Source organism: Budorcas taxicolor, chromosome 19 (genome assembly GCF_023091745.1).
Source record: "Budorcas taxicolor isolate Tak-1 chromosome 19, Takin1.1, whole genome shotgun sequence".
Lineage (NCBI taxonomy): Eukaryota > Metazoa > Chordata > Mammalia > Artiodactyla > Bovidae > Budorcas > Budorcas taxicolor.
Window position 1 is genome coordinate 53473606 of NC_068928.1, and position 27807 is coordinate 53501412.

General features: G+C 45.2%; 2 protein-coding genes across 4 annotated transcripts in view; one reads left to right on the forward strand and one right to left on the reverse strand.

The window, feature by feature from the left end:
• The window catches only part of TNRC6C (trinucleotide repeat containing adaptor 6C), a 75018-nt gene extending 49257 nt beyond the window's left edge, over positions 1–25761 (reverse strand). For all 3 annotated transcript variants that reach the window (XM_052658873.1, XM_052658872.1, XM_052658871.1), the window contains exons 1-3: positions 25666–25761; positions 24808–24829; positions 2758–3084 (exon numbers count right to left, since the gene is read on the reverse strand). In XM_052658873.1, the coding sequence (XP_052514833.1) occupies positions 2758–3084; positions 24808–24829; positions 25666–25728 (412 nt within the window). In that variant the 5' untranslated portion in view covers positions 25729–25761. The remainder of the gene's footprint in view (positions 1–2757; positions 3085–24807; positions 24830–25665) is intronic.
• On the forward strand, positions 22452–23097 carry LOC128065649 (60S ribosomal protein L21-like). The gene has a single exon (XM_052658874.1). It carries the CDS (start codon positions 22452–22454, stop codon positions 22932–22934), a length of 483 nt encoding a protein of 160 aa, XP_052514834.1. The 3' UTR covers positions 22935–23097.
• Positions 25762–27807: the final 2046 nt, after the last annotated feature.

The following is a 27807-nucleotide window of genomic DNA, read 5'->3' on the forward strand; positions in this document are numbered from 1 at the left end:
TTAGGTCCTGGAGCAGGGGTTGAACCCACACTCCCTGCACCGGAAGGTGAAGTCCGAGCCCCCAGACTGCCAGAGACGTCCCTGGAGGGAGCTTCAGATTGCTGCCCTCTGGTGACCTGCGAGCCAGTGAATGTTCAGCCTGTTCTCAAACACAGGTGGTTTTTTATCATCACCTTCAGCCACGTTGGTCACGAAGTCAATAATTCCGCCGGCCACTTGTACCAGCTGCAGAGGCAACAGTCAGTTTGGGTGTGTTTCCATCACCTCTGTAGATCATGCCACGCAGGGCAAAGAATGACTTCTGAGCATTAGGCTGGTAGTCAGTATAGTCATATATACTCATATTCTTGGGGGAAAACACAGAAAGTTAATGTGCTGGACTGAAATAACTCCTAACTTTGCTTTTCTTATCATTAGAAATGGTCTGCTGTTAAATTCTCAAGGATTAGTCACTACCTTACCCTCTGGTGGCTCAGACAGTTAAGCATCTGTCTACAATGTGGGAGACCCGGGTTTAATCCCTGGGTTAGGAAGATCCCCTGGAGAAGGAAATGGCAATCCACTCCAGTACTATTGCCTGGAAAATCCCATGGACAGAGGAGCCTGGTAGGCTACAGTCCATGGGGTTGCAAAGAGTCGGACACGACTGAGCGACTTCACTTTCACTTTACCCCCTGCTTGGGTAATTCAATCTCAGTTCTGTTGTGACAATCTACTCCAGTACTCTTGCCTGGAGAAGCCCATGGAGGGAGGAGCCTGGTGGGCTACAATCCATGGAGTCGCAAAGAGTCGGACACGACTGAGCGACTTCACTTTCTGTTGATCTAGCACTCATATTTTTAAATTTAGTCTTAGAGGAATGCAATCATGAATCAAACCATGTTTTTCATTTTAATGTGGAAAGCCTACAGCAGTGAAAACCCTAACACAAATGCAAATAAACACATAAAAATCTATGTATTACTTTAAACAAAGTTATAAGAGCTTTTACTTCAAGCAGTATCTACAAAAGTTTCAATGTGGCAAGAAAATGTGGAACTCACTAATAGAATTTCAATTGGATATGAATGAATTCATTAAGTAACTTGCACCACAAGAAAGAAAAGTTTACGAAGATTTTGTGAGTTGTTTTTCAGTTGCTGCTCTGTAATAGCGTTTCAAAAGTACAAATATATTTGCAGCATGTTTCAAAAGTCTCCCAAGTTCCACAGTCACAGCTAGCATCTGAATTTACTGAGCACTTACTACATGTAGGCTCTGTGCTGAGTATGAATCAAGTACCTCAGTTTTTCAATATAAGCTTCTTAAATCAAAACACCAAGCTATACAAGTCTGACTATACAATCTCTGTTAAGATTGGTCAGAAGACCATATTTCAGTGTGGAGAGTAACCGTATACTTGACTATTAAACTGGTGGCAGTTAAGCAGATGGGATTCTATTCAATGAATACACTGGATCATTTCTTCTCTTCCTAGCTTTTTGCTGACGATCATTGACCTACATCCTCTCTACTAGGAATTTAGCAGATGAAAGTCAAGACTATTTGAAGAGACATGGCGAAGTTGTCTAAAAATATTTTTTCCAAAGAAAACCACAAAGTCATGGTTTTTAGAAATGGTGCTGCAAATACTTCGGTTACGTTGGAATTATTCCCCATATTAAAAGGCAGCACATGAAGGAAAAAAAAATTGTGACATGTTTCTTTTAAATTCTAATCTAATACAAGAAGCCTCTTTGCCTCTCTACAGACCTGAATTTCACCACCATGCTAGAACCAGTGCCAACTGTTGAATTACTTGAAACAGAAAGATTTAAGAAAATAACGCAGAATCATGGCAGTTGAACACATGGAGTTTGCTCTCTTCCAAAAATTTCTCTAAAACTCCAGTAAAGAAAATTTTTTTACAGTGCTAATCCATGAGATCAAGCGGAGGGGAACAGGAGAGAGGAGAGCAGAGACGCTGACATTCTGAGGCTGGAAAGCAAATGAGCAAGTGGCCAGTTCTCCTGTGAACCCAGAGAGAGCCGGCGTTGTACTGCAGGCCAGGACACCAATGAGCAGTGGGCAGCACAGAGCCCCAGACCTCTCGGGGGCGGAGCAGGCAGCACCGCCTTGGGGTGCTCAAGTATGTCAGTTACAAATAGCCACTCCCCATAAAATGCTATCACTTCCCTGTACAGAAATCATGTGTGCGGTTCGAGATGTCCTAATTACCTGGGAGAAAAGGGTTTCACTAACAGTTTTCACTGCAGGGCTCTAAAGCACCTGCCGTGACGGATGTATACAGACTGACAAAGACCTTTAGTTTCTGGTGAGCAACAGGCTTAACTGAAGTAGCTAACGTGAAAGAAAGTGAAAGTCGCTCAGTCGTGTCTGACTCTTTGCAACCCCACGGACTATACAGAACGTGGAATTCTCCAGGCCAGGATACTGGAGAGAGTAGCCTTTCCCTTCTCCAGGGGATCTTCCCAACCCAGAGATCGAACCCAGGTCTCCCAAATTGCAGGCGGATTCTTTACCAGCTGAGCCACAAGAGAAGTAGCTATTGCCATCTGCAAACACACGAGAAACAAAATAAATAAGAAGGGGAAATAGAAGTAAACCTTAAAATCGAATTGAAGCGAATGTATCTATCATCGAGCTAGCTTTGCTAAGTGTACAGTAAATATGTCCATGTTTATTACTGAGCAGCAAAGGTGAAAATAGCAAACCAGTTCTCAGGTAGAAAGAGCGCTCTGGTTCTGGGTGGTTTACCTGGTTGGGGCTTACTGGGGTGTGGCTGTGCTCCAGCTCCAGGCAGCGGGGGCGGGCTCAGCCCTGCAGGCCCAGCACCCTGGGTGGGGCTCACGCTGGTCAGGGCCCCCGCGGGCAGTGGCTGACCTCTCTTTAACAGCTGCTTCTGTTCTTGCTGGCGGAAGCGTGGAGGCACCTCGCGAGGCAGGTAACGGGCTGCAGCTGGCTGCTGGCCGCCGGCAGACGCACGTTTGCCATTGCTGCCACTGGAGAGGGTGCTGGTGGAAGTACTGGTACTGGTGCCGGCAGGCTGGGGCTGGCTTGAACAGGTCTTGGTAGGTTCTGGCACTAGAATGGACAGAAGGAAAAGACCCCAACTCCTTAGTATTATCACCACCTTCAACTCAACCCAAACCAAAGAAAACAGAACACAAAACCGAGGCATGACAATGTAGAGCTTTGGCAGCGAACTGCACTAAAGTCAGAGTCCCAGGCCTCAGACCCACGTTTCCTGTAAATGAACCTGGATCCCGAGCTGTAGCCCTTGGCCGGTTCCCTCGCCCAAAAGGCAGGCTGTCAGGTGGGTCAGAGCCGCAGGGCTCCAGCGTGAGCGGGAGGCAGGTTAAAGGCCCGGCTCCTGGGCCCCAACCGGGAATTCACTTGGTTGGGAGGGAGGGGAGGCTGCCAGTCTGCATTTCTGCTAAGTTCTCAGGAGAGGCTGGTTCCCCAGGCCCTGGGCCCACACTTTAAGAACCACTGCTCTCGGTCCGTATTTCTCAAAATTAAGAGATCATCAGATGTCCATGAATTTTTATATAAATCTGTTTTAATTCTGAAGAAAATTATATAAATATATAACATTATAAAAACTATTATTATCCCTTGCAATCAGCCTGAATTTCTCATCTCCCCAGTGAGTTCCACCGTCCATCCTGTGACACCATTGTACACAGTATCCAAGAGGCCTCTGCCCATGATTTTTCTGTTGCCCCGCACGGCAAACCCTCAATTCTGGATGAAGCCACTGTCCACCCTCTCCACCCTGGCTTGGACTGCTGGGCAGTCTGAAATCAATGAGAACTCCTGGGCCCTAACCTCAGGGCACCCTTAGTGCTTCCTGACCAGCCTACAATTTCCTGGGTCTGCCTGGCTCTACTACTGCTGTCGACGACTCACTGAACAACCTTCCACTCTCGGGCGATAATGCCTTTATCTCCCGACCCCAGAAGATAAACTTGACCTTATTCTCCAGAGAAATAAAGGCCAGCAGGCCAAAGCTGCAGGTGTTGGTCCCTATAGTACACAGCCCACGGCCGTCCGCCCCACACTTCTGTTCCTCTTCCACCAGGCTGGCACTCTGCTTCCCCGACTGCAAGACTCACATTTCTGCACGTGTTAAAATCACTTCACCGGCACGTGTCTTACCATCGATAGCATGTCCCTTTCTGGGCGGCACATGAAATACTGGGGCATCTCACAGTCTGTGGTGTCAGGACACACAGATGACTCCCTCCACAGCTCTGGGTCCTGTCTCAGGGACTGGGTGTCTTCAACCCATGACTCTCCCCAGAGCAGACAGAAAGGCCCAAAGCTGAAGACTGGGTCTCCCATTAATTCTTTGTTTTACAAATATTTTTATTTTTTATTCCGGGCAGACAGTAAAGAATCTGCCTGCAATGCAGGAGATCCAGGTTCAATCCCTGGGTCGGGAAGATCCCCTGGGGAAGAGAATGGCAACCCTCTCCGGTATTCTTGTCTGGAGAATTCCATGGACAAAGGAGCCTGGCAGGCTACAATCCATGGGGTCGCAAAGAATTGGGCACAACTGAGCAACTAACACACATATACTTTTTTTTCTTCCAGAGATTAGTAGATGGACATCGCTGAGTGCACAGGAGAAGAGAAATCCAGCCCCCGTGTTCACGTGTGGAGTAGAGGAGAACACATTTCCAGCCAGTAACCTGCCCAGGGATGAGGCCGCCCTGCCACCAGCTCCTCCTGGTAGGCACGTGAACGGGCCTACACTGGTGCTCTCCCCTGACAGTGGCTCTCCTGCTTGCCTCAACCCACATCCCACGCGAGCCACCTCCGACGGGTCCCCTCTCCTCCCGCACACTTCCTGAAGTCCTGCTTCCTCACCTGCCCTGGGCCCCTCACCCAGCTCCTCTCACCCTCCTCTTCCTCCTTGATGCTGAAACCCTACGGCTCCCCGAGCTTTCTCTGCTTGCCCCTCGGTTGTGTATCGGCGGTGACCACTCTGACCCCCCGAGCCTCTCTTCTTCCGCCTTCATGACGCTGGAAGTCCATTCTCAGAGTTCCTCTGACCCTGCAGCCACTCTTTCCTGCTCCCAGTGACAGGCTGCTTCCTCCTTCTCTAAAGTTCCACTGCAGACTCTCATCCTGGGTCATCTATCTACTTCCGCTTCATTCATCAATCCTGTGGTGATGGTCTAAGCCCTGGAGGGCCACTGGATGTCAACATTGATATGGACATTGATGTCTTAATGCGCAGTTCAAAGTCAATGTGTCCCAAACACTCATCAGCTTTCTCACCTTGGCAGTGTTTTAGGGGTTCTTCCTGACCCAGGGATTGAACCTGCATCTCTTGCTTTGCAGGCAGATTCTTTACCGTCTGAGCGACAAAATAATGCATAAAGCAGTTGATCATATCTCAAGATTCAATAAAACGTGGTAATTCCTAGTCATTCTCTAAATATCAGATTAAATGTCACTTCCCTTGAGAACCTTCCCTGATTCAGCCAGGGCAATGTAGGTGCTTCCGGAACATTCACAGTTCCCTGAATTTGCCACAGCATTTGGCATGGTATATTGCTTAGATGAACATCCACTATTTAAATAAATAAATATTTTCATTTTTAAAGAAAGTGATAAAATCTATTATAGGGTGATTTTAAATGTAAAGGGGACGACCTTCAAATATATTTTCAAACATATTTTTTCCTGACATTGGCTTTTTAGCTAATTAAGGTGGCAGCAGTACCTAAGTATTTACCCAAATGAGTGAAAAGCTTATGTCCGCACACAAAAACCTCTACAGGAATGTTTATAGCAGTTTTATTCATAATGGCCCCGAACTGGAAGCAAGCAAGGTATTTCTCTATAGGCAGGCAGATAGAACAGACTGTGGTATACACATACAATGGGCTCTTAGTGCTAAAAAGAAATGAGCTCTCAATGCATGAAAAAAGAAATGGAGGGACATTACATGCATATTATTAGGTAAAAGAAGCCAGTCTGGAAAGGCCACATGCTCTGATTCCTACCATATAATGTTCTGGGAAGAAGCAAAACTAGAGAGACCATAAAGCCTTCTTCAGTGGTTGAGACGGGCTTGGGGCGGGGGCGGGGGCGGGGGTGGGGGGGAGGGATGCCCAGGCCGGGTGCGGGGCTCACCCAGGGGTGGGGAATGACATGGTGGTCCTGTAAGAGTGGGCACGTGGTGTGAGGGCAGCGGGTGCCCAGAGAGTAACAGCAGGATTCTCTAACAGTGGACACACAACGTTAGGCATTTGAAAACCCATCAAACTGTACAACACAGAGCATGAACTCATAGCTAAACTACGGACTTCAGTTAATAATAACGTATCAATACTGGCTCAACAGCTGTAACAAAGGCATGACACCAAGGCAAGATGTTGAGCACAGGGGAAATGGAGAGTGGGCTGGGGATGGAGAGATGCAACATGTGGTAACTCTATTTTCTGCTCAGTCTTTCTGTAAACCTAAAACTGCTCTTAAAACAAAGGAAAATAGAGTCTATTAGTTAAAAAGACCAAAAGAAAAAAAAAGAGAGAGAGAGAGAGTTCTGTCTGCCCTTGTTACAAGACCCCATTTCTCTTTTGTCATAACACACTGGCTGGCCAGCTACTACCAAAGTCAAGGTGCTTCCACCTGCCATCCATCCGGTCTGTTCAAAGAAAACCTACCCGAACTCAAAACCTGGAGGAAACAACTGGCAAGGACTCGGAAGCAACCGGAGCCTAAGGACCCAGCCCGACCTCCCCTCGCCCACACAGAGCCCGCAAGGCCCAAGTATGCACTGCCCATATTAATACAGCAGCCACTAACCACGTCGCCACTGAGCACGCGATTCGTGGACCGAGATGCGCTTCAAAGAGTCAGCGCACGAAAACTTCATTGATGTTTATCTTGATCTCACATTGAACTGACAACATTTTTTGAATACATTGAATTAAAAATATTAAGTACTCTCACCTATTTGTTGTTAAATCTTAAAATGTTGCTACTACTATCGGGCAACTAACAATCTCAACTGATTGAGAATCTTAAAATCTGGATCTGTTCTTGTAATACAGATAAATCAAACGGTCAGGTCTTGACTAGCCACGCATGCTCTTCAGAACCAAATTTCTCCATCTATCATTCCCCAAAGACATACGGCTAGGGTGTCAAAGCAATCCTGAAGTTCCCCTTCTCAAACGGGCCCAGATCTAAGGGTCCACAGACCAGTCCACCCTACACATCACTATTTTCACAGTAGAACGCATTAAGGCAAGGGGAATTGTAGCTTGATCTGTATCGATCAGCAACAAATGATTTGTCTTATTTAGGAAAAAAAAATTAGAACGGCAGCCAGGGAATAACTCTATAGCAAATAAAGAGCTTCCAGCAAGCTCAGTGTCACGTGAGAGTGACACCTGCTGGTGAAAAAGCAGGGCATTAAATCCTTATGTGAGACAGCAAGTCCTGTCAACCAATTTTCTTTCCAAGAAACAGTTTTCTGCTTTCGGGTAAAAATTTCAGAGGATACTGTCACACCAGAGTCCAAATAGTTTACAAATTCCTATGACTGCTTTTCCAAAACAACCAGCCACTGTACAGGCAGGAAGTTCAGACTGTCCCTTGAGTGCCCCGGGGGACTAAGCTTTGGCACTACACTGCCATCTCCAGGAGACCAAGACAGAAGGCACTGCCCTGCTGGCCCAGCCTGCTTAGCTTTTATTCCACTCTGGACTCCCAAGTCCCACCTTCTGCTTCTCTAGTCATTTTCCACGGCCTGAGCCGCCAGTACTGCCATCTGGACCGGCCCCCCGCCCCTCCCCCGCCCTGCCCAGGCCCCCTGGGCTTCCTTTCACTACGCTAACCACACCTCTGAATCATCCCAAACTTCAGTCTGGTTTCCAGACCGCCTAAAGTTGCAGGCTCAGAAAGCTGACGGGTTCTGGTCCTATTTAAGCAATTCAAAGCCAAGCTCCTGCGGCTGCTAACGTTCCTTTTGTAATCTACCATAGTCTGCCCAAAGCCCCGTTACCCTGTTTCAAGCTTTCCCTGCCTTTTCCAAATCCTTCTCTCAGTCTCTTACTGGGACTCTAGGTACTGAGATCAAAGCTACTCATGCATTTACACACATGAAGGCTTTCCAGCGCCCAGCTCCACGTGCTGGGACCTTCCAGTGGACACAAAAGGTGGACTCCCACCTCCCCAGGCCCTCTGCTCACATCTTAGCAGGGGGAGACGACTGATGAACAAAATGCCTATTAAGCTAATTGGTCACCGGAAGGTCCTAAGTGCTGTGAAAAACGAGGAAAGCCGGGTGGGGTACACGGGGCTAAAGCTGATTTTTCTCCTGTGGCTTGCTATCAGCGTCCCCCCCACAGGTGTCAGTATCCTCATTTATCCTCTCAGAATTTACTTATTTAGGAAATATTTAATGAGTGCCTATTTTGTGCCAGGCACTGAGTGCACTGAGGAAAATAAATAGATATAGTTCCTGTAAGATACTAACTTAAAAATGATTCCACAAGTGAACAGTGACAAGCTGCCACACGCATGATAAGCATGTGGGACAAAAGAACCTCACTTGGGTTAGGGACTCAGAGAAAGCTCCGCTGAGGAAGTGACCACTAAGCTGGGCCAGGGGAGCTTGTCTGTGAGCTCACTCCCAACCAGCCTGGACCGGGCATGGGAAGATCTTGAAATGGGAAAACGCTTCCGTGCCTTGAAGGCCTGAGACAAGGCTGGTGAAGTCTTTGTAGACATTCTGGACCCCATCGCTTGGCCACTGGCCGGACGAGCACTCGGGGGCAGCCTGGTGGAGGGCGACCCCGTGGTCCTGGTTGCAGGGCACAGACAAACCTGGAGCCTCCAGTTTCGGGCAGAAGTTCTCTGAGGACAGGCTCCTCTGATTACAAACTCATGGGGAGTCCAGGATGCTGTGACTGCAACTGGTTGTTTACTCCACAAGCAGGTGACCTTGATCAAGAACCGACTGTACGGGCCCCAGAGCCAGTTGTGCCCGACAGCACCTCTGTGTCCCATTCTACACACCTAGGGGGCTGGGTTCTGGCTAGGATCTACCTTATGCTACTCATCAGAAACTTAACAAAGCAGGGGAGGGTGGGGTGCCCGGTGCATTAAGGCATTTCCATCTTATTACCCAAGTCATACTAAAAGACGTTCTTTTGTTAAAAAAAAAAAAAAAAAAACTTTGGAAATAATTGAGACGTACAAAAGGGCATAGAGACCAAATAGTCAACAAACCTCCATGGACCCAATCTCCAGCTTAAGAAGGAAAAAAATGTCACTGATTCCACCAAAGGTTCTTCTCTCCCTCTCACTGGCTGCATGCGCCACCTCCCCCAGGAGGCCCTGGCCATGCACACTTTGGGGTTTATTCCTCCCGTGTGTGGCTCCTCTTCAGATCTGGTGTTGTGGCTATGAGCCCAGACCCATCTGTTTAAATCTCAGCTCTGCCACTGAGTGAACCTGGGTGAGTTATTTAACTCTCCGCCCTTCAGTGGTGCTGTCTGTATAAATGCAGGAAGACAGAGGATGAAGTGAGGGTAACAATCAATACCTTACTGAGACGTTCTTTGAGGAGTGAATATTAACATCTGTAAAGAGCCCTTTAGAACAGTGTCGGACACACAGCAAGTGCTCCATAGGTATATTATGTTACAGAAAAAAGTTCAGTGACATTTGCTGAAGATGGTAAAGCAGACTCGATCCAAGGCTGTCACATCGGGGCCACTGCGAGGGGATTTTACAGCAGGGGAGAGACTGGCTCAACCAAGAATACAGTGTGAGCGAGCAGGAACTTAAGAGTAAAGACCTAATGAACAGCCATCCTGAAATTTTAAAAGCCTTACAAGAGCAGCAAAGGTGCCCCCTCACCGACCAGCACACCAACCACAGGCCAGCAGGGGCCAGTCCACAGCTGCAAGGATCCAGCAGTGACCTGAGTGCCCTCTGCCCACTGTCCCAGCTCCGAGTGTGAGCGCTGCCCTGGAGGTGGTGGAGGCTTTGGCACGGGGTCCCGGTTCCCAATCACTGTCTCAGTGGCAGCTTCCTGACGGCTGGGCTGCGGCAGTGACACAGTGCTCTTGAAGTCAGCAGGGCCTGCAGGGCCTCCTGCCTTTTCCCCTGGAAGCGGCTCTTCTGGAGGGCCCTCTGGGGACTCATATTTGCATCCCAGCCTAGGGCACGCCCTCCCTCCAACGACTGTATAAGCACCCAATTCTCTGCACCTAAACTCATTTCTCCTTAATATAGCTAGAGTGGTTTCTATATCCTTCAATTCAGTTCTGGTGAAGAGCACAATTTCCTGCCCCCCGCCGCCCAGCAAGTAGTACATTTAAATCTTTCACTTACCTAGACAGCATCACAGTATATGCTATAAGCATATATACTCATATATATATGCTATGAGATATTCAACAACTGTTCCCTTCTAACAGCATTTCCTATAATGAGACTTACCTACATACACCTGGATTAAAGTCTCACAGGCTACCTCCATTAGTCTAAGGTACACTGACAAGGAGTCATGCAATGGATTAGAGAGGTATATTTTAAAAGTAAGCTTTTATAGGTAAATGTTAACTACAGGGACCTTTTAACCTACACATTTCAACACGTTTTGCTTCTGAAATTTGGATGCATCTTACAATTGGTGTATAAACTTAACATAGTTTCCTCATTCACCTGCCAACCACCAATAAGGCATTATTAAATCCATGGTATGGCCTCTCTCTCTCTCTCTCTCTCTCTCTCTCTCTCTCTATATATATATATATATATATATATATATATCTCCCCCACCCCCCACCATGCTGCTCGACTTATGGGATCTTAGTTCTCTAGTGAGGGACTGAACCGGCGCCCTAGGTAGTGAAGGCTTGGAGTCCTAATCACTGGACCGCCAGGGAATTTCCATTATGTTCTACCTATAATTGATGGTATCTTAGTACTTAAGAGAGATAAGTTTTTGTATGATAAAGCAAAGAATTTCTCTTATGCACAGACACCACACAATGACAAGAAATGGAAAAATATTTTAAAACCTTACATTAATTTCAGCCATTTCAGAACATATACACAAAGATTCAGAGTTTCTTAAAATTTTAAATTTAGTGACATACGTATGTTGACTATTTGCAAATGGGACTATGAAAGAGGACTATTCTCCTGTGCTGAAACAATCAGAGATTCCAAGGAATATTTTCATTATTACAATCACTTCTGCAATCTACACAGCAACAAACACTGCAGGGAGAAGTTCCCTGAGAACAATGGGACGCAAGCTGAAGACAGCGAGAGCGAGGGCCCATCTGCTGTGTGTGTCGCGGTCCCGGTGGGATGCAGAGCAGTGGCCTTCTGTTTGTTCTGTTGATGGCTTCTGGTTCATCTGTCACCATGGCAACTTTTAGAGCCCAACTCAAAATGAGCACAAACTCATTAGCTGCTAACTACATTAAGTTAGTGTCTGCTGCTAATGAGAAATGCTGTTCAGAGATATTTTCTATTCTAATGTATTACAGTTACCTCTCTAAAAGGTATTAAACTGAATTAAATGCTACTCATAATATATCACACTGGATAATACAAATGTTACAGCAGAATTACTTTGATAATGACTATTAACAGTAAGAATCATTTCATTAAAAGGTTACCATGTTTTGGTCCTCGGATTCTTCCACTCTGAGAAAATGTATTATCAGTCATACAGGCAAACATTTCTAGGTTCTTTTAAACACTGGTCAGCTGATTCAGAAAATCAAAATAGAAAACTTTGATAACAGCCTGTTAAAGCCAAGCAGCCAATACAGCAATTAGTACATACTGGCTTTTCTTTTAACTAATTAATTTTGGCTGTGCTGGGTCTTCGTTGCTGTGCAGGGGCTCTATTTGCGGCGAGCAGGGGGCTACTCTCTAGGTGCGGTGCGCACGCTTCTCATTTCCGTGGCTTCTCTTGTTGCAGGGCGCAGGCTCTAGGCACTCAGGCTGGAGAGCACAGGCTCAGCAGCTGCGGTGCACAGGGTGAGTCGCGCAGCTGCACAGGGTGAGCTGCCCCGAGGCATGTGGACTCTTCTCAGCTCAGGGGCGGAACCTGTTTCCCCTGCACTGGCAGGCGGATTCTCAATCACTGACTACCAGGAAGCCCTGGCTTTTCTATAACCTCAATACGGACCATCGCTTGAAACACTTCTCAAAGAGGCGACACACAAGACAGACACGCAGGGTAAAGAAGTCTGGGGAGTGTACAAGCTTCTGAGTCTGACCTCCTCTCTCTCCATGCGGAACCATCCCAAGCAGAACACGCTCTAGGAATAAACAGTGAATCTGAAATCGCATAAAACAGAGGTTTCCATGGGATTATGTCTCACCTGTGTTCCCCCAGGACGTGCATATTGCCTTGTGCAAGAGGGCTGCATGCGTGTTAATAAATTAGTAAATTGCGGGCATGAACTTATTCACAAAACAGAAACAGACTCACAGACATAGCAAACAAACTTATGACTACCAAAGAGGAAAGGGGCAGAGGGGAGGATAAATCAGGAGTCTGGGATTACCAGGTGCAAACTGCTATGCATAAAACAGATAACCAAAGAGGAAAGGGGCAGAAGGGGGATAAATCAGGAGTCTGGGATTAGCAGGTGCAATCTACTATGCATAAAACAGACCAACAGGGCCCTGCTGGATAGCACAGGGAACTATATTCAGTATCTTGTAATAACCTATAAAGGACAATCATCTGAAAAAGAAGAAAGAAAACATGTATAACTCAACCACTTTGCTGTACACTTGAAACACTAGATCAACTCTTCTTCAATAAGATAAACACATCGTGGAATAGCACTAATCTGGAGTTGCTTTTCTCCCTCCAAGTACAGAATTCTACAACCCGCCAGAAGAGGGAGCCCCAGTTAGCTACTCCAACACTTAGTCAGAGAAGGCAGGGGAGCGGAAGGGAAACCTGACCACGCTGACTACTCACTGTGAGAAGCCTCCAGACCGCTCTCACGTCCTGGTCCTCCCCGACCACTTTCGTCCCCATCCACCACCTCTCCTCTCCTTGCTGACGGCTCCCAGGCCCTGCGGCCTTCTGTCTGTGTGGGGTCCAGCCAGCCTCTGTGAGAACGCTGCTCCCTCTGTCCCGGGGAGCCCTCTGCCCTCTCTGCACTCTCCCGGGCCTAGGCTCTCAGTCATCCTTTGGCTCTCACTGGAGCAGCACTCAGGACGCCCCTCCTAATCCCAGCCTCATCCATGCTTCTGAGTTCTATGCTCTCACGACCAGCATTCCTCTTCTTCGGGGAGGTCAGTCACGACACCTGCGGCAGTGTGACTGATGTTTACATCCACTCCCTACAAGACTCTAAGTCCCAGGAGAGTGTGAAATGTATCTATTTTTAAAATCTTTTTCTCCCCACAGTGAACAGCATGGTGCCAGGCAAATACAAGGTGTTCAACAGATACCTGCTGGATCAAATGGTTACTAGCCCAGATGGTCTCTGACTTCTGCCCATTCTATCACATGACCCCTTCCTTCCTCCCTACTCTCGCCACTTAGCATCTGGAGGCTGTACTAGGTGGTGGTCTAGCTGTACCCACTGCCTCTAGCCCTCTCTCCAACTGTTTAATCCGTCTTCAATCTGGCACTTTCAGTGATCTTTCTAAAATATAAGCTCATGCTGTCACTCCCCCACTTAAAACTCTCCGGTGGCTCTCCTTTATGGTCAGACAGGCTCATGCCTCATAGATGGGTTTGGGATGACTGAGACAGGCATCTCACCTCTTGCTGGTGTCCACAGCTAAGCTAAGCTAGGCACCAGGCAGGGGAGTGGTCCAGCTCCAGCAGGTGTTTATCTCACTCTCAATCAGTGCTGTCCTTGCCCCCAGTTGTCTCGTTTGTTTTTAGTAAGATAACCTTAAAGATTATCTTTTCTTATAGAAATATAAACATTGGATGAAAAGATGATCAAATGAATGTAACTTAACATCTTTTCAGGTAGAAGACGGGGGATAAATAAAACACAACACCCAGAACATTTTGTTGCATTTACTTGCTTACATATCCACTGCTTATGTAGTTAGCTCCTACTATTAGTATCTTTATTTGAGAACAGAGACCTTATCTCTGCTATCTGCTAGGTATTTATAAACGATCAAATTAATTAAGTGAACTAACTTGACAACTCTAGGTAATACAATGCGACCAATATTTAGCTCATTTATTAATGCAGTCTTTAGTAGGTATGTCAAAAGCTGAGTAAAATGTGATCGTACTGGAAGTGCATGTTTACTGATATGACTATCATAGAAATAACTGCACACACAGAAAAAAAGGGGAAATGACTGAGGTATGGAGAAAACTAAGCTGCACTGATGGGACTTTCTGCCCAACTCTAGAGGCCAGTTTAATACGATAGACCAATCTAGAGTCAAAGAGCAAGTAACTCAGAGTAGCGGCGAAATATCAGGATATACCTTCACCAAAGAAGATGGCAAAAAAGCACATAAAGGTCCTGTCCAACATCATGAGCCATCAGGGAAACGCAAATCAAAACCACAAAGAGATACCACATCTATCAGAAAGGCTAAAATTGTGAAGACTGACTTTCCAAGTGTTAATGAGGATTCAAAGAACTGTGAAATGAGATAATCACTGTGGAAAAGTTCTGCAGTTTCTTGAAAAGTCAAACACCTATCTACCAGAAGATCCAGCCATTCTACTCCCAGGCATTTACCAAAGGGAAATGAAAGGACAGTTATTCAGATAGAGACTTGCACATGGATGTGCACAGGCACTTTATTTTATCATGGCTAAAAACGGAAAAGAACTCAAATGTCCATGGACAGATGAATGGATAAGGCAACTGTGAAAAACTCAAACACTGGAATACCACTCAGCAATAAAAGGGAATGACCTCCTGATACAGTAACGGGGATGGCAATCACGAGACCAGGCTGAGTGAGAGCAGCCAAGGGTGCGCGTGGTGTGAATCTGTTTATGTAACCGTCTAGGAAACCTTCTGCACTGGCAGAAAGTAGGCCAGTATCTGCCCAGAGGCTGATGAGAGACGAAGGAGACGTGGGTTGGGAAAGGGCACAGGGGTACGTTCAGGGATGACGGATGCTATCCTGACTTCGGGAATGGTTTCACAGGTGCGCACAAGCCAATGTTTAGTAGACTGTTCTCTTTAGATACATGCAGTTTACTGTGTGTCAGTTCAGTTCAGTTCAGTCACTCAGTCATGTCCGACTCTTTGCGACCCCATGGATCACAGCACGCCAGGCCTGCCTGTCCATCACCAACTCCCAGAGTTCACTCAGACTCACATCCATCGAGTCGGTGATGCCATCCAGCCATCTCATCCTCTGTCTTCCCCTTTTCCTCCTGCCCCCAATCCCTCCCAGCATCAGAGTCTTTTCCAATGAGTCAACTCTTTGCATGAGGTGGCCAAACTATAACCCAATAAAGCTCTTGCAAAAAAAAAGAAAGCAATCTGGGTAAACAAATTACTTCTCAGAAAGCAGACTGTGAGCTTCTCTTAGAGCTATAAATTATAACTTTACGCCTGGAGACTGTCTTTTATGTTTAATGTGTCAGGGAAGCTATGCTAAACAGAGATGTGGACCTCCATGTCACCTGAGGCCTGTGCAGAAGACGCAGTCAGAGGGACTCGTAAAAGGAAACATAAATCACCACTGGGTTTACTTCCTTTCCTCTAAAATCTGATCAAGAAAGTATTACGTGTGTGTGCATCTATGTATATATATTTTTATGTGTGTGTATATAGATATATAAATATAATCTCTTAGTTTTTTTTCCCAATAATTTTTATCTCTTTGAATTGCCTACATATTTAGGGGAAAAATACCACAGCTTAATACACTTTCCTTTGTTCCCATGGAAAAAATGTTCATGCATTTATTATATCTTCCTTTCCCTAGGGATTTAATAGTAAAATTAAATAATTCCTTTAAACATAGAACAACACAGCTGAAGAATGACATAGCTAATGTTAAAAATCCTGTAAGACATCATCCCATAAAGATCTCTTACATAACAAATCTCTTAGGAATTTCTTCCAGCCTTATTTGAAAATGTCCTAAGTTATGGTTTTAACTGATATAGTACTGATAATAGATACACAGTATCTACATCTCCAGGCCCTTCAAATGGAGAAAAATATATAATTGACAATCAGAAGGTGAAGATTCTAGTTCTAGTTTTGTTACTCACTAGCTGTCAAAACTTGTACAAATCATTTCAACTCTTTGAATCTCATTTCCCATCTAACATAGGAGTTAGATAATCTCTAAGGATCCTTCAAGCTCTAAGATTTTATTAATTTTGTAGATAGGCAAGTAAAATGCCATATTTTATAGAAAATATCACACTGACTAGACTTTCAGATGCTGCTCTTAAGAGTAATTCATACACTCAAAATGGTATCTGCTTTGGTTATGTGGATGTGAACGTGAATACATGTAAATTCAAGGAATTTGGCCAATTTTATTAACTCAGGAGAACACAGATCTGCTGCTTTATAAATACTAACTGCTGATTATTGTGTTGAGACCCCTGAAAGACTGAGCAAATGGTAATAAACTGCCTCAGCTAAAACAAAAAGTGCCACCTGATTGGTGAGGTGCAGAAATGTGGGTTCATTTCTGTTTATTTTTATCCATATCTGACTATGAAATCAGAAGGCATGCTTTAAACCTCAATTCTCACCACTTTTCACTCATGTTGAATGAAAGGGATTTATAAAGACATGTTTAGGGAATTCTCTGGCAGTCCAGTGGTTAGGCCTCTGTGCTTTAACGGCTGAGAGAGCAGGTTCAGCCCCTGGTCTGGGAACCAAGCTCCCACCAGCCTTGTGGTGCAACAACAACAACAAAGCCAACACAAGGCACTGGAAGAATAGGCTTTCAATTGATTTACATTAACAGAAGCAGATAAAAGTTTGCTTAAAATTAACAATTAGAGACTGTATGCACAGTGAAGCCAAATACCTGATAGCAAAACGTATAGTCCTTCTGAGCAAGATGAGGAAACTAATTAAAATGTATGAATTTTTAAAAGTATCTGACTCAAAACCATGACTCATTAAACATGCGGAGTTTGAGCCATGTTGGGTCATCAAGATATTTGCTTTTATACATGATATAATTAACTTTGAACTTTTTGTATGAAACTTTCTCTTTCTATCTTATGAACTTGAGAAAATCTGGCTAAAACCACTATATTAAATTCACTTCGCATTTATGAGTATAATTATAGTTAATCCTTAAAAAAAAAACCCACCCCTTTAAATCCATGAAAAAACCCAGAAGACAATAAGAAAATTTAGGCTCATAAGGTCATCACATCATAAAGCTACTATTTTCTCAGCCCAAATTAAGGACAGTACCTCAAATAAAGAAGAGATTAATGATTACTGAAGCAAAACCCATTATAAACTGTCCAAAACTTAGAGATTAGCTACTTAGCAAGTATATAAGACACAAGTTAATGGTGTTTCAAAACAGGACGATAAACAAACAAACAAGACAGGATCATATCTGATTCCCTTTCCCCAACTATGAGAACATCTAGGGTCTCACTAAGGTATGGAGTTCAGCTGGCTCTTCCACTGGTTACCAACGCAAAGGCAATGTTTAGCAGAATTTACATAGGACTGCTTTGTTTCTGAACAGACTCACACAGAGCTTTTCAAGTTGTTCAGTGAGGCTCCTTGAGGGGCAGGAGACAGGGAAGGGTTTAATCAGGGGAAGCAGCAGAGAGTCCATATAAAATGCACATTTATGTATAGAGAGAGATGCTTTCAAGGATGGTCAACAAAATGTTAACAGCTAGCTATCTCAACACGGAGGGACTTCATGTGAACTTTAAATTCTTTTTAGAAACAATGAGAATCTACTAATATTACTTACATTTTTCATCACAAGAAGAAACATAAGGGAAGGATGGTTAAAATTACCACCACCGAAGACTAGGAAGCACTGGAGAAGAAGAGCCCCAGTCACAGAAACAGGCTCGGATTCCTACAGGGCACTCAGGGGGCAGAGGGGGAAGAAGCCGGGAAAGGTGACAGTGAACGCGCTGTCTGCATACAGAGCCCCAGAGGTGGACCAGGCAGGGACGCCGGGCGGATGCGGCGCCAGCGCTCCTGGCACAGAGTTTCCCCTGAACCCACTCGCTTGCCTGAAGCGTAAAAAGAAAATGACCTTAACAAAGACACTGCTAATCAGGATTTGGAAAAACAGAGACAACATTTTATTTATAATTTTGTAAAGCAGAATTTCTAGGCACCGAGTTTCCAGATGGGAGCAGGGGAGGAGAAGCAACACGCTATATATTAGATTTAGCAAATGAAAAAACTTTCAGTGAGATTCCGTTCTTCATTTGTCTTTTAAACGAAGATTCATAGTTCAAGTTCAATGGTTATAGCTTGATATTAAAAAAAAACTTTTTAAGCATAATTAAAGCTATAATGAAGACTGATCTATCAAGAATGGATTAGGCTACTCTCTAGGAGAAAGCAGAAAAGGTATAATGCCAAATTCAGACTTAAATTGAAGAAAGAAGGGAAAACCACTAGACCATTCAGGTATGACCCAAATCAAATCCCTTACAATTATACAGTGGAAGTGACAAATAGATTCAAGGGATTAGATCTGACAGACAGAGTGCCTGAAGAACTATGGACAGAGGTTCGTGACACTGTACAGGAGGCAGGGATCAAGACCGTCTCCAAGAGGAAGAAATGCAAAAAAGCAAAACAGTTGTCTGAGGAGGCCTTACAAACCGCTGAGAAAAGAAGAGGAGCTAAAGGCAAGGGAAAAAGGGAAAGATTATACCCATCTGAATGCAGAGTTCCAAAGAACAGCAAGGAGAGAAAAGAAAGCCTTCCTCAGCGATCAATGCAAAGAAATAGAGGAAAACAACAGAATGGGAAAGACTAGAGAGCTCTTCAAGAAAATTAGAGATACCAAGGGAACATTTCATGCAAAGATGGGCACAATAAAGGACAGAAACGGTATGGACCTAACAGAAGCAGAAGATATTATTAAGAGGTGGCAAGAATACACAGAAGAACTGTACAAAAAAGATCTTCATGACCCAGATAACCGCAATCGTGTGACCACTCACCTAGGGCCAGACATCCTGGAGTCTGAACTCAAGTGGGCCTTAGAAAGCATCACTACAAACAAAGCTAGTGGAGGTGATGGAACTCCAGCTGAGCTATTTCAAATCTTAAAAGATGATGCTGTGAAAGCACTGCACTCAATACACTAGCAAATTTGGAAAACTCAGCAGTGGCCACAAGACTAGAAAAGGTCAGTTTTCATTCCAATCCCAAAGAAAGGCAATGCCAATGTTTAAACTACCGCACAACTGCACTCATCTTACACGCTAGCAAAGTAATGATCAAAATTCTCCAAGCCAGGCTCCAACAGCACATAAACCGTGAACTTCCAGATGTTCAAGCTGGATTTAGAAAAGGCAGAAAAACCAGAGATCAAATTGCCAACATCCGCTGGATCACAGGAAAAGCAAGAGAGTTCCAGGAAAACATCTACTTCTGCTTTATTAATTATCCCAAAGCCTTTGACTGTGTGGAACACAACAAACTGTGGAAAATTCTTAAAGAGATGGGAATACCAGACCACCTGACCTGCCTCCTGAGAAACTTGCATGCAGGCAAGAATCAACAGTTAGAACTGGACATGGAACAACAGACTGGTTCCAAATTGGGAAAGGAGTATGATAAGGCTGTATGTTATCACCCTGCTTATTTAACTTATATGCAGAGGACATCATGCGAATGCCAGTCTGGATGGAGCACAAGCTGGAATCAAGATTGCTGGGAGAAATATCAATAACCTCAGATATGCAGATGACACCACCCTTATGGCAGGAAGCGAAGAACTACTAAAGAGCCTCTTGATGAAAGTGAAAAATGAGAGTAAAAAAGCTGGCTTAAAACCCAACATTCAGAAAACTAAGATCATGTCATCTGGTCCCATCACTTCATGGCAAATAGATGAGGAAACAATGGCAACAGTGAGAGATTTTATTTTAGGGGGGATCCAAAATCACTGCAGATGGTGACTGCAGCCATGAAATTAAAAGACGGTTGCTTCTTACAGAAAATGTATGACCAATCTAGACAGCATATTAAAAAGCAGAGCCATTATTTTGCCAACAAAGGTCCGTCTAGTAAAAGCTGTGGTTATACCAGTAGTCATGTATGGACTTGAGAGTTGGACTGTAAACATAACTGATCACCGAAGAATTGACGCTGTTGAACTATGGTTTTGGAGAAGACTCTTGAGAGTCCCTTGGACTGCAAGGAGATCAAACCAGTCCATCCTAAAGGAAACCAGTCCTGAATATTCATTGGAAGGGCTGATGCTGAAGCTGAAACTCCAATACTTTGGCCACCTGATGTGAAGGACTGACTCACTGGAAAAGACCCTGATGCTGGGAAAGATTGAAGGTGGGATGAGAAGGGGACGACTCAAGATAGGATGGTTGGATGGCATTACTGACTCAATGGACATGAGTTTAAGCAAGCTTTGGGAATTGGTGATGGACAGGGAAGCCTGGCGCGCTGCAGTCCATGGAGTCACAGAGTCAGACACGACTGAGCAACTGAACTGAACTGATAATATAGGTACATGTATAACATATAAAGAGTTCTCTGAAAATGTTTAAATCAAAACTTAAAGAGGTTAAGTTTCAGTTATTGAGAAAGTTAAGTCAAACATGATGCTAAATAGTGGAGGCACTGCTCTACTAACATTACTGTTTATGCCACGTGCAATGTCAGAGAGCATGGCACTTACTAATTGACATGGTCCTGTTTGAGCTAATTATCAAAATAAAATCAACTCAAACTTCTACTAGGCTAATTGACTCACTGTATTATATCACCTTATTTATAACTGTAGCCTCTCACATAAGAGTATTCAACTCCTGGACTCACTGAAATTGTTAAACTCTTTGCTACATTCCCGTAACTGGGCCCTGGCCCTTCTGGGTGCTGCTGTGTGGCGGCAGCAGCGCTCTCTGACTTCTGGCGACTCTGTAGTGGGGGCCGTCACATCTGGCCAGGAGGTCAGAGACCTGCCTCTGGAAGCAGAGGCTGACCCCGCCCTGCTACTCAGGAGCTCTGAGCATCCCTTTCCCGATACAGGACTGTTCTATAGCACGGCAGGTACTGACATACAGTTGCTGCTGGGTGAAATGTCTGCTGTGTGCCCTTTACGGATGCTGCAAGTTCAGGAAGACTCTGGGCATGTCAGCCCTGCCACTGACCAGTTATACGGTTTTGGGGGCACTGGGCAAACTCTCAGAGCTTCAGTTTAGTCGTGTGGACACAGCAGACGGCACCGACGACTGGAACTAATTCAGGGACAGGGTGCGTCTCAAAGCCGATGCCGGTGAGGGTGCCGGTCTCAGGCCTCTCAGGCCTCTGAGGAGTGGGGGCATGAGAGGGCCTAAGGCAAAGGCGGGTCTGCCCCTCTGGCTACAGACTCTAGAGCAGGGGAAAGACAGGAAAACGCTGGACAGTTAGCAAAGCAGGTCTGTGCTCTGTGTATCCGTATAGTGTATTTCAACACTTGGTCAGGCCCAGCCTATGTTATCTGACACACAGGTCCGGTTGGAAACTCAGAACCACCACCTTGCAGGCAGTTTATTTATTAATTTTTTTAGGCAGTTAATTTTGAGTGGAACCAGTAATAATGGAGATCATGAGAAAAATTTAGACCTTGGCGCTGCTAATATTTATTAATGAATGACCTAGCAGCACTGTTATTTATCATTCAAAAAAGCACTTTTTCCCCCTGTTGTTTAGAAGGATGTTAATAATCATTATGTTCTGTTCTGAGGCTGGTTATAGTTAGTACAGTTACTGACAAATTGTACCCAAAGGAGCAGTATTTTAGAGAGGATAAAAGGAGAAGATAAAAACCCAGTAGGGTTTGGAGTCAGCAGTGAAAATACTCATCAGAGCAGTAATAGAAAACAATAACTCTGTGTACAGCGGCGGGACACTGTAACTCATGATCACTGTGCGATCATAAGCAATCTGTTACTATTCCAAGAGAAAACAACCTCAGTGACAGTGGCAACAGAATAGTCGGCTGGCACTGAATCAAGCTGTAAAAACTTCTCAAAATGTTAAAAAAAAAAAAAAAGGAAATGGATAATTAATTCAGAGCAATAATTTTGCACTTTTAAATAATAAGAAACCATTATTTTTTTTTCAAGATCATAATTTCAAAACAACCACGGACTGCACGTCTTTTGGGCCCTTCTGACCAGTGTTTTGTAAATTCACACAACCACTGAGAGCGTGAGAGACAAAACGTCCTTTCTGAAAACTATGCTGCTTTTTTCGGCCGGAACCGCCATCTTCCAGTGATTCGCCAAGATGACCAACACAAAGGGAAAGAGGCGGGGCACCCGCTACATGTTCTCCAGGCCTTTCAGAAAACACGGAGCTGTTCCTTTGGCCACATACATGCGAATCTACAGGAAGGGTGATATTGTAGATATCAAGGGAATGGGTACTGTTCAAAAAGGAATGCCCCACAAATGTTACCATGGCAAAACTGGGAGAGTCTACAATGTTACCCAGCATGCTGTTGGCATCACTGTAAACAAACAAGTTAAGGGCAAGATTCTTGCCAAGAGAATTAATGTGCGTATTGAGCATATTAAGCACTCTAAGAGCCGAGATAGCTTCCTGAAACGTGTGAAAGAAAAGGATCAGAAAAAGAAGGAAGCCAAAGAGAAAGGGACTTGGGTTCAGCTGAAGCGCCAGCCTGCTCCACCTAGAGAAGCACACTTTGTGAGGACCAATGGAAAGGAACCCGGACTGTTGGAGCCCATCCCCTATGAATTCATGGCCTGATGGGTGTAAAAATAAAGACCTGGACTGTACAAATGTTTCTCTTAATTGAGTAGAGTTGTTGTGTCCAAATTCAGTGGGTAATGTCTTTTCAAATTTAGTGTTTTTTCTTCCTGAAAGGTGTAAGATAGTTTGTTGTTCAGTATTTTTTAATAAACTGCCAGATATTATTCAAAAAAAAACAAACAACTATGCTGTCTTTAAATGTTCATTTACACGAAATCCATCTCCTACCATGGCTCTGCGGTGAGAGCTCTGAGGCAACTACGCTGGGATCAGACACCCAGGCTCCCTCGAGGCCTGTCCTCGCGCTAAGTTGCGGCCAAGAGCAAGCCACATCAAGTCACACTGTCGGCCACGGTTTCTTCATTGTCAATCAATACCTGCCCTGTTCGATCATGAAGTTCAAATGAGTTGACGTAAACTCTACTTGGAAAACTACAAATGCCAGGCACAAGTGTCTATGCCTACAGTTACACGTGACGGTCCAACAGAAACGGCAACTTACAATTAACCACAGCCAACCTCCAGGAAGCATGAGCTCCGTGCCAGCACCGAGCCCTAGCTGTGTGGAGCTCAGGACAGCTCTGCGAGGTGTAAACACTCACCCCTCGCCCTTCTCATGGTAAGTATGAGATATCCGAGGCTTAAAGAGATGCAGTGCCTTGCCCCAAATTAGACAGAGCTGGTGACCGCGAGTCCTGCATGCACTCCCCAGCACTGGACAGTCCCCAAGCACGTCAAGCACCAAGTGAGGAGGCTCCGAGAACGGCTTCCCTTCTGCTGGCCCACCAGCACGGGGCAGACATCCCGGGTACTGTGAGAGCCACATGCGTTCCTGCTCCCACCCGTCAGGACAACCAATGCCAATTCTGGGCTTGGAGAATAAAAAGAAAACCTTTCACACATTAGTAAGCAAAGAGAGAAGAGTATAGAAAGGATATATCTCTTTTTACTGTAATAGTTGGCAAAGAGAAAGTAGAAGCTTTAAAGAAATTCAGTATCCTTTGGTTGTTCTTAAGCAAACTGGATCAACATTATAGGCTTAACTGATTGGTGGAAATCAAATCAAAAGGAAAATCATAAAGTGTTGTTTAGAAAGCTAATATATATTTTCAGAAAATTCTTTACTTTTAATTGGAGGATAACTGCTTTACGATATTGTGTTGGTTTCTGCATGTATCAACAAGACACAGCCGTAGTTACCCACAGGGAACATATTCACCCTAAGGGGACATGTGTATGTCCCCTCCCTCTTGAACTTCCCACCCATCTCCCACTCCATCCCACCCTCTAGGTTGTCACAGACCATCAGGTATCAAACAGCAAATTTCCAAATTTTACATATAGTAATGTGTATATTTCAATGCTCAACATCTCATTATTAGGGAAATGCAAATCAAAACTACAATGAGGCATCACCTCACACCCTTCAGAATGGTCATCATCAAAAAATCTACAAACAATAAAAGCTGGACAAGGTATGGAGAAAAGGGAATCCTCTTGCGCTGTCGGTGGGAATGCAAACTGATACAGCCACTATGGCGAACAGTATGGAGAGTCCTTAAAAAAAAACTAGGAACAAAATTACCACATGATCCAACCCCACTACTGGGCATACCCCCTTAGGAAGCCATAACTGAAAAAGACACATGTACCCTAATATAACATTCGGTAGGCATTTTAGATTAAGTATATGCTAACTAAACGCAGATATAAAACCAGTGGTAAGTGAGGAATTTCACAGTGAATCGTAAAAAACAGATTCAAAGGCAGGGTTAGATTCTTTGTGTTTAACCACCAATTTTTAAAAAAGTCATTATCATAAACTTTGGTATTGCCATAAAATATACCCGCCAAAATAAAGTAAACTCACCTTTGGTTTTTTGATCAGCAGCCTGAAAAAAAAAAATCAAAAACTCTTTAGGAATACTGTGTAGAATGTACACATTCATACGAAAGTGTATAAGCAGACTTTAATATTAGAAACTTTAAAAACAAGTTTTTGCTCAATTACTTTATTAAAATTTATTACTGGGGAAAAAATGTATATCTGGAAGCTCATTTAAACTCTATATGTTAATACAGACTAAAACATAAACAGTTCTAACTATAAGATACATTGAATCAGGCAAGAATAAAGTAAACAGTATAATTTGTACATTAAATGCCCTAAAATTCAAGCCTGATGGTAAGAATTACAGTATGACTTTAAATTGTAATATTTACTAGTAGAAGTTGTTAAAGAACACTTGCCAAAGCTGCAAATATTATTTCTAGCTTTTCTAACAAAATCAGTTAAATGGGCCTTAGGCATGGTTGTTTTGGACAGTTCAGTTTAAATAAAATAGCAGGGACATTCTTTACTACCAGTGACTCAAAGTAAACACAAAATCCTCCAAAACACAGCTCTAATGCTCCTTTTAGAAGACACTGTGTGGCTGTCACCCTTTATCTATGTCACCAGCACTCTAGAGGGAGTGTGCTGCTGCTGCTACGTCGCGTCAGTCGTGTCTGACCCTGTGTGACCCCACAGACGGCAGCCCACCAGGCTCCTCTGTCCCGGGCATTCTCCAGGCAAGAACGCTGGAGTGGGCTGCCGTTTCCTTCTCCACAGACTGAGCACACCGAGTCGCGGAAAGTATTAGACTGAACCTCTGCAACGTGACGGCCATGATAACGCAGGGAGACGCAGAGCAGCTGCAGGGGCAATGGACTAGGAGCTCGAGCCAACCTTTTTCTGAGCACCTTCCTTCTTTTTCTTTTCTTCCTGCTTTTTCTTTTTCTTTTCTTCCATCAAATGTTCCTCTTTTTGTGTTTCTTGTTCTTTCTCCCTATTAAAAATAAAGAAAAGTGGTATTAGTTTAATGTCCATTTTAAATCAATGATTTAAAATGAAAAACAAAACAAAACAAAACATTAGTTGCCAAAAGTTGCAAGTCAAGCAAAGTTCCACGCATGGTACGAAGGAGGATATTTTGAGGAGAGGCGTTAGACATGGCCAGTCACCCCCCTGCCCCCCCTCCAGGGCTCCACTTCTCTGTAAGTACCAGAGCACACAGCCACCGGTGGCGGTCATTCACTCAGCCCACATCTGCTGAACACCAACCTTTCATCAGGCAGTGCACCGGGCATTAGAGGACAAGATGGAGAAAAAGACACAGTTCCTACAGTCCAGACCGGTATTTCTGTCTCAGGGACCACCATCATCACACTTTCCAGATTAAAAGTGCAGACTCTTGGGTCCCACTCTAGAACAACCAAGTCAGAGTCTTTGGAGGCGATTCTTACACACACCTGTTTGTTCGACAAACCAATTGTTTTTTAAACAGAGCTCCCTACACAGCATGGGAAGCTGCTGGAAGGGTACACTGAACACAGCACCGAGCAACTCCTGTAGAGTCAGGCGGCTCATGAGCTACAGCTTAACGTCGCAGAAGTGTCTGGCTGGCACGAGGCGGGCTGTTGTCGGTTATCAACTCACCGCCAGTCAGCTCCAGATTCACCCTCCAGCACACGCCATGCAATGATGGATGGGTTCCCTTAAGCCCTTCTTCCCTGTGAGCGCCACGCAGAATTTCCCCAGTGCAAGGCCCTAGAGGGACCTGCAGGAGCAAGGGGCTGGCCCGCTATGAGGTCAGCATGTGGCTCGGAGGACCCCTGGGGAGGACTCTGGCCACTGAGGGAGAAGGGGCAGTCTCCTAGCAGCCCAGCAGCTCTGACGTGATCCAGGGTCGGCTTCCAGTGACCCTGTCAGCACACACCCTGCGGGCCTCCGGTCTCTATGGCCTTCTCCCCATGATGTGGCTGTGGCCCTCCTGATGGGGATGCCACGTGCTCTGTGCCCACGGCACTGACACTGCCCCTCTGTCTGCGCACCGGCATGCCCGGCCATCAGCAGCAGCTCACACCGGGAAAGCTGCCACCAGAGCCCCCCACTCCTGCGCACCCGTGTGCCGGGTTACTGGCGGCGGCTCCCCCTGGCGGGAGGAGCGCTTCCTGTGACCACCAGCTGCCCACTGGCTGACCTGGGCGATGTGGGGGGCCAGGCGGCTGCACTGCTGCTTCTTCAGGGGGTGTGAGCCCCACCTCGGGGAGGGGCCCCCTCCAACTGGGCCTTCCTCAGGCTCTCGCCCTCAGCCCCAGCCAGCACACGGTCATCTAGAGTTCCCCTTACCACAGTTTAACTGGGCTCCCCCTAGTGGCTCAGTGGTAAGGAATCGGCCTGCAACGCAGGAGCAGCCGGAGACTGGGTTCGATCCCTGGGTCAGGAAGATCCCCTGGAGGTAGGCCATGGCAACCCACTCCAGTATTCTTGCCTGGAGAATCCTGTGGACAGAGGAGCCTGGCGGGCTACAGTCCATGGGGCTGCGAAGAGTTGGACACGACTGGAGAGACTTAGCATGCACAATTTAATTATTCTTATAACAGACATTCCCTGTTGATATTGCCACGTAGTCTCTGCCTCCTCACTGGGCCCGGACTGACACAGGTGGGAAGGAGGAGTTAACAGAATAAGAAGGAACAACACTCACAAAAGCCTCAGTACAACACCCTATCCACCCACCACTGTTGTTTAATTTCTTAATTTTGAAGTTTGTTTTTAACTTGTAAAAGTGCTCACGAGTACTGCACGCATTGGGGATCTCATCCGAGCATCAGTCTGTAAGTATCTGAGTACCATCATAAGGAAGGGAGAAGGCAATGGCACCCCACTCCAGTACTCTTGCCTGGAAAATCCCATCGATGGAGGAGCCTGGAAGGCTGGAGTCCATGGGGTCGCTGAGGGTCAGACACGACTGAGCGACTTCACTTTCACTTTTCACTTTCATGCATTAGAGAAGGGAATGGCAACCCACTCCAGTGTTCTTGCCTG

What these genes read in the sequence shown, in the direction of transcription:
- LOC128065649 (XM_052658874.1), top strand. Translation starts at nt 22,452, where the DNA reads ATGACCAACACAAAGGGAAAGAGGCGGGGCACCCGCTACATGTTCTCC.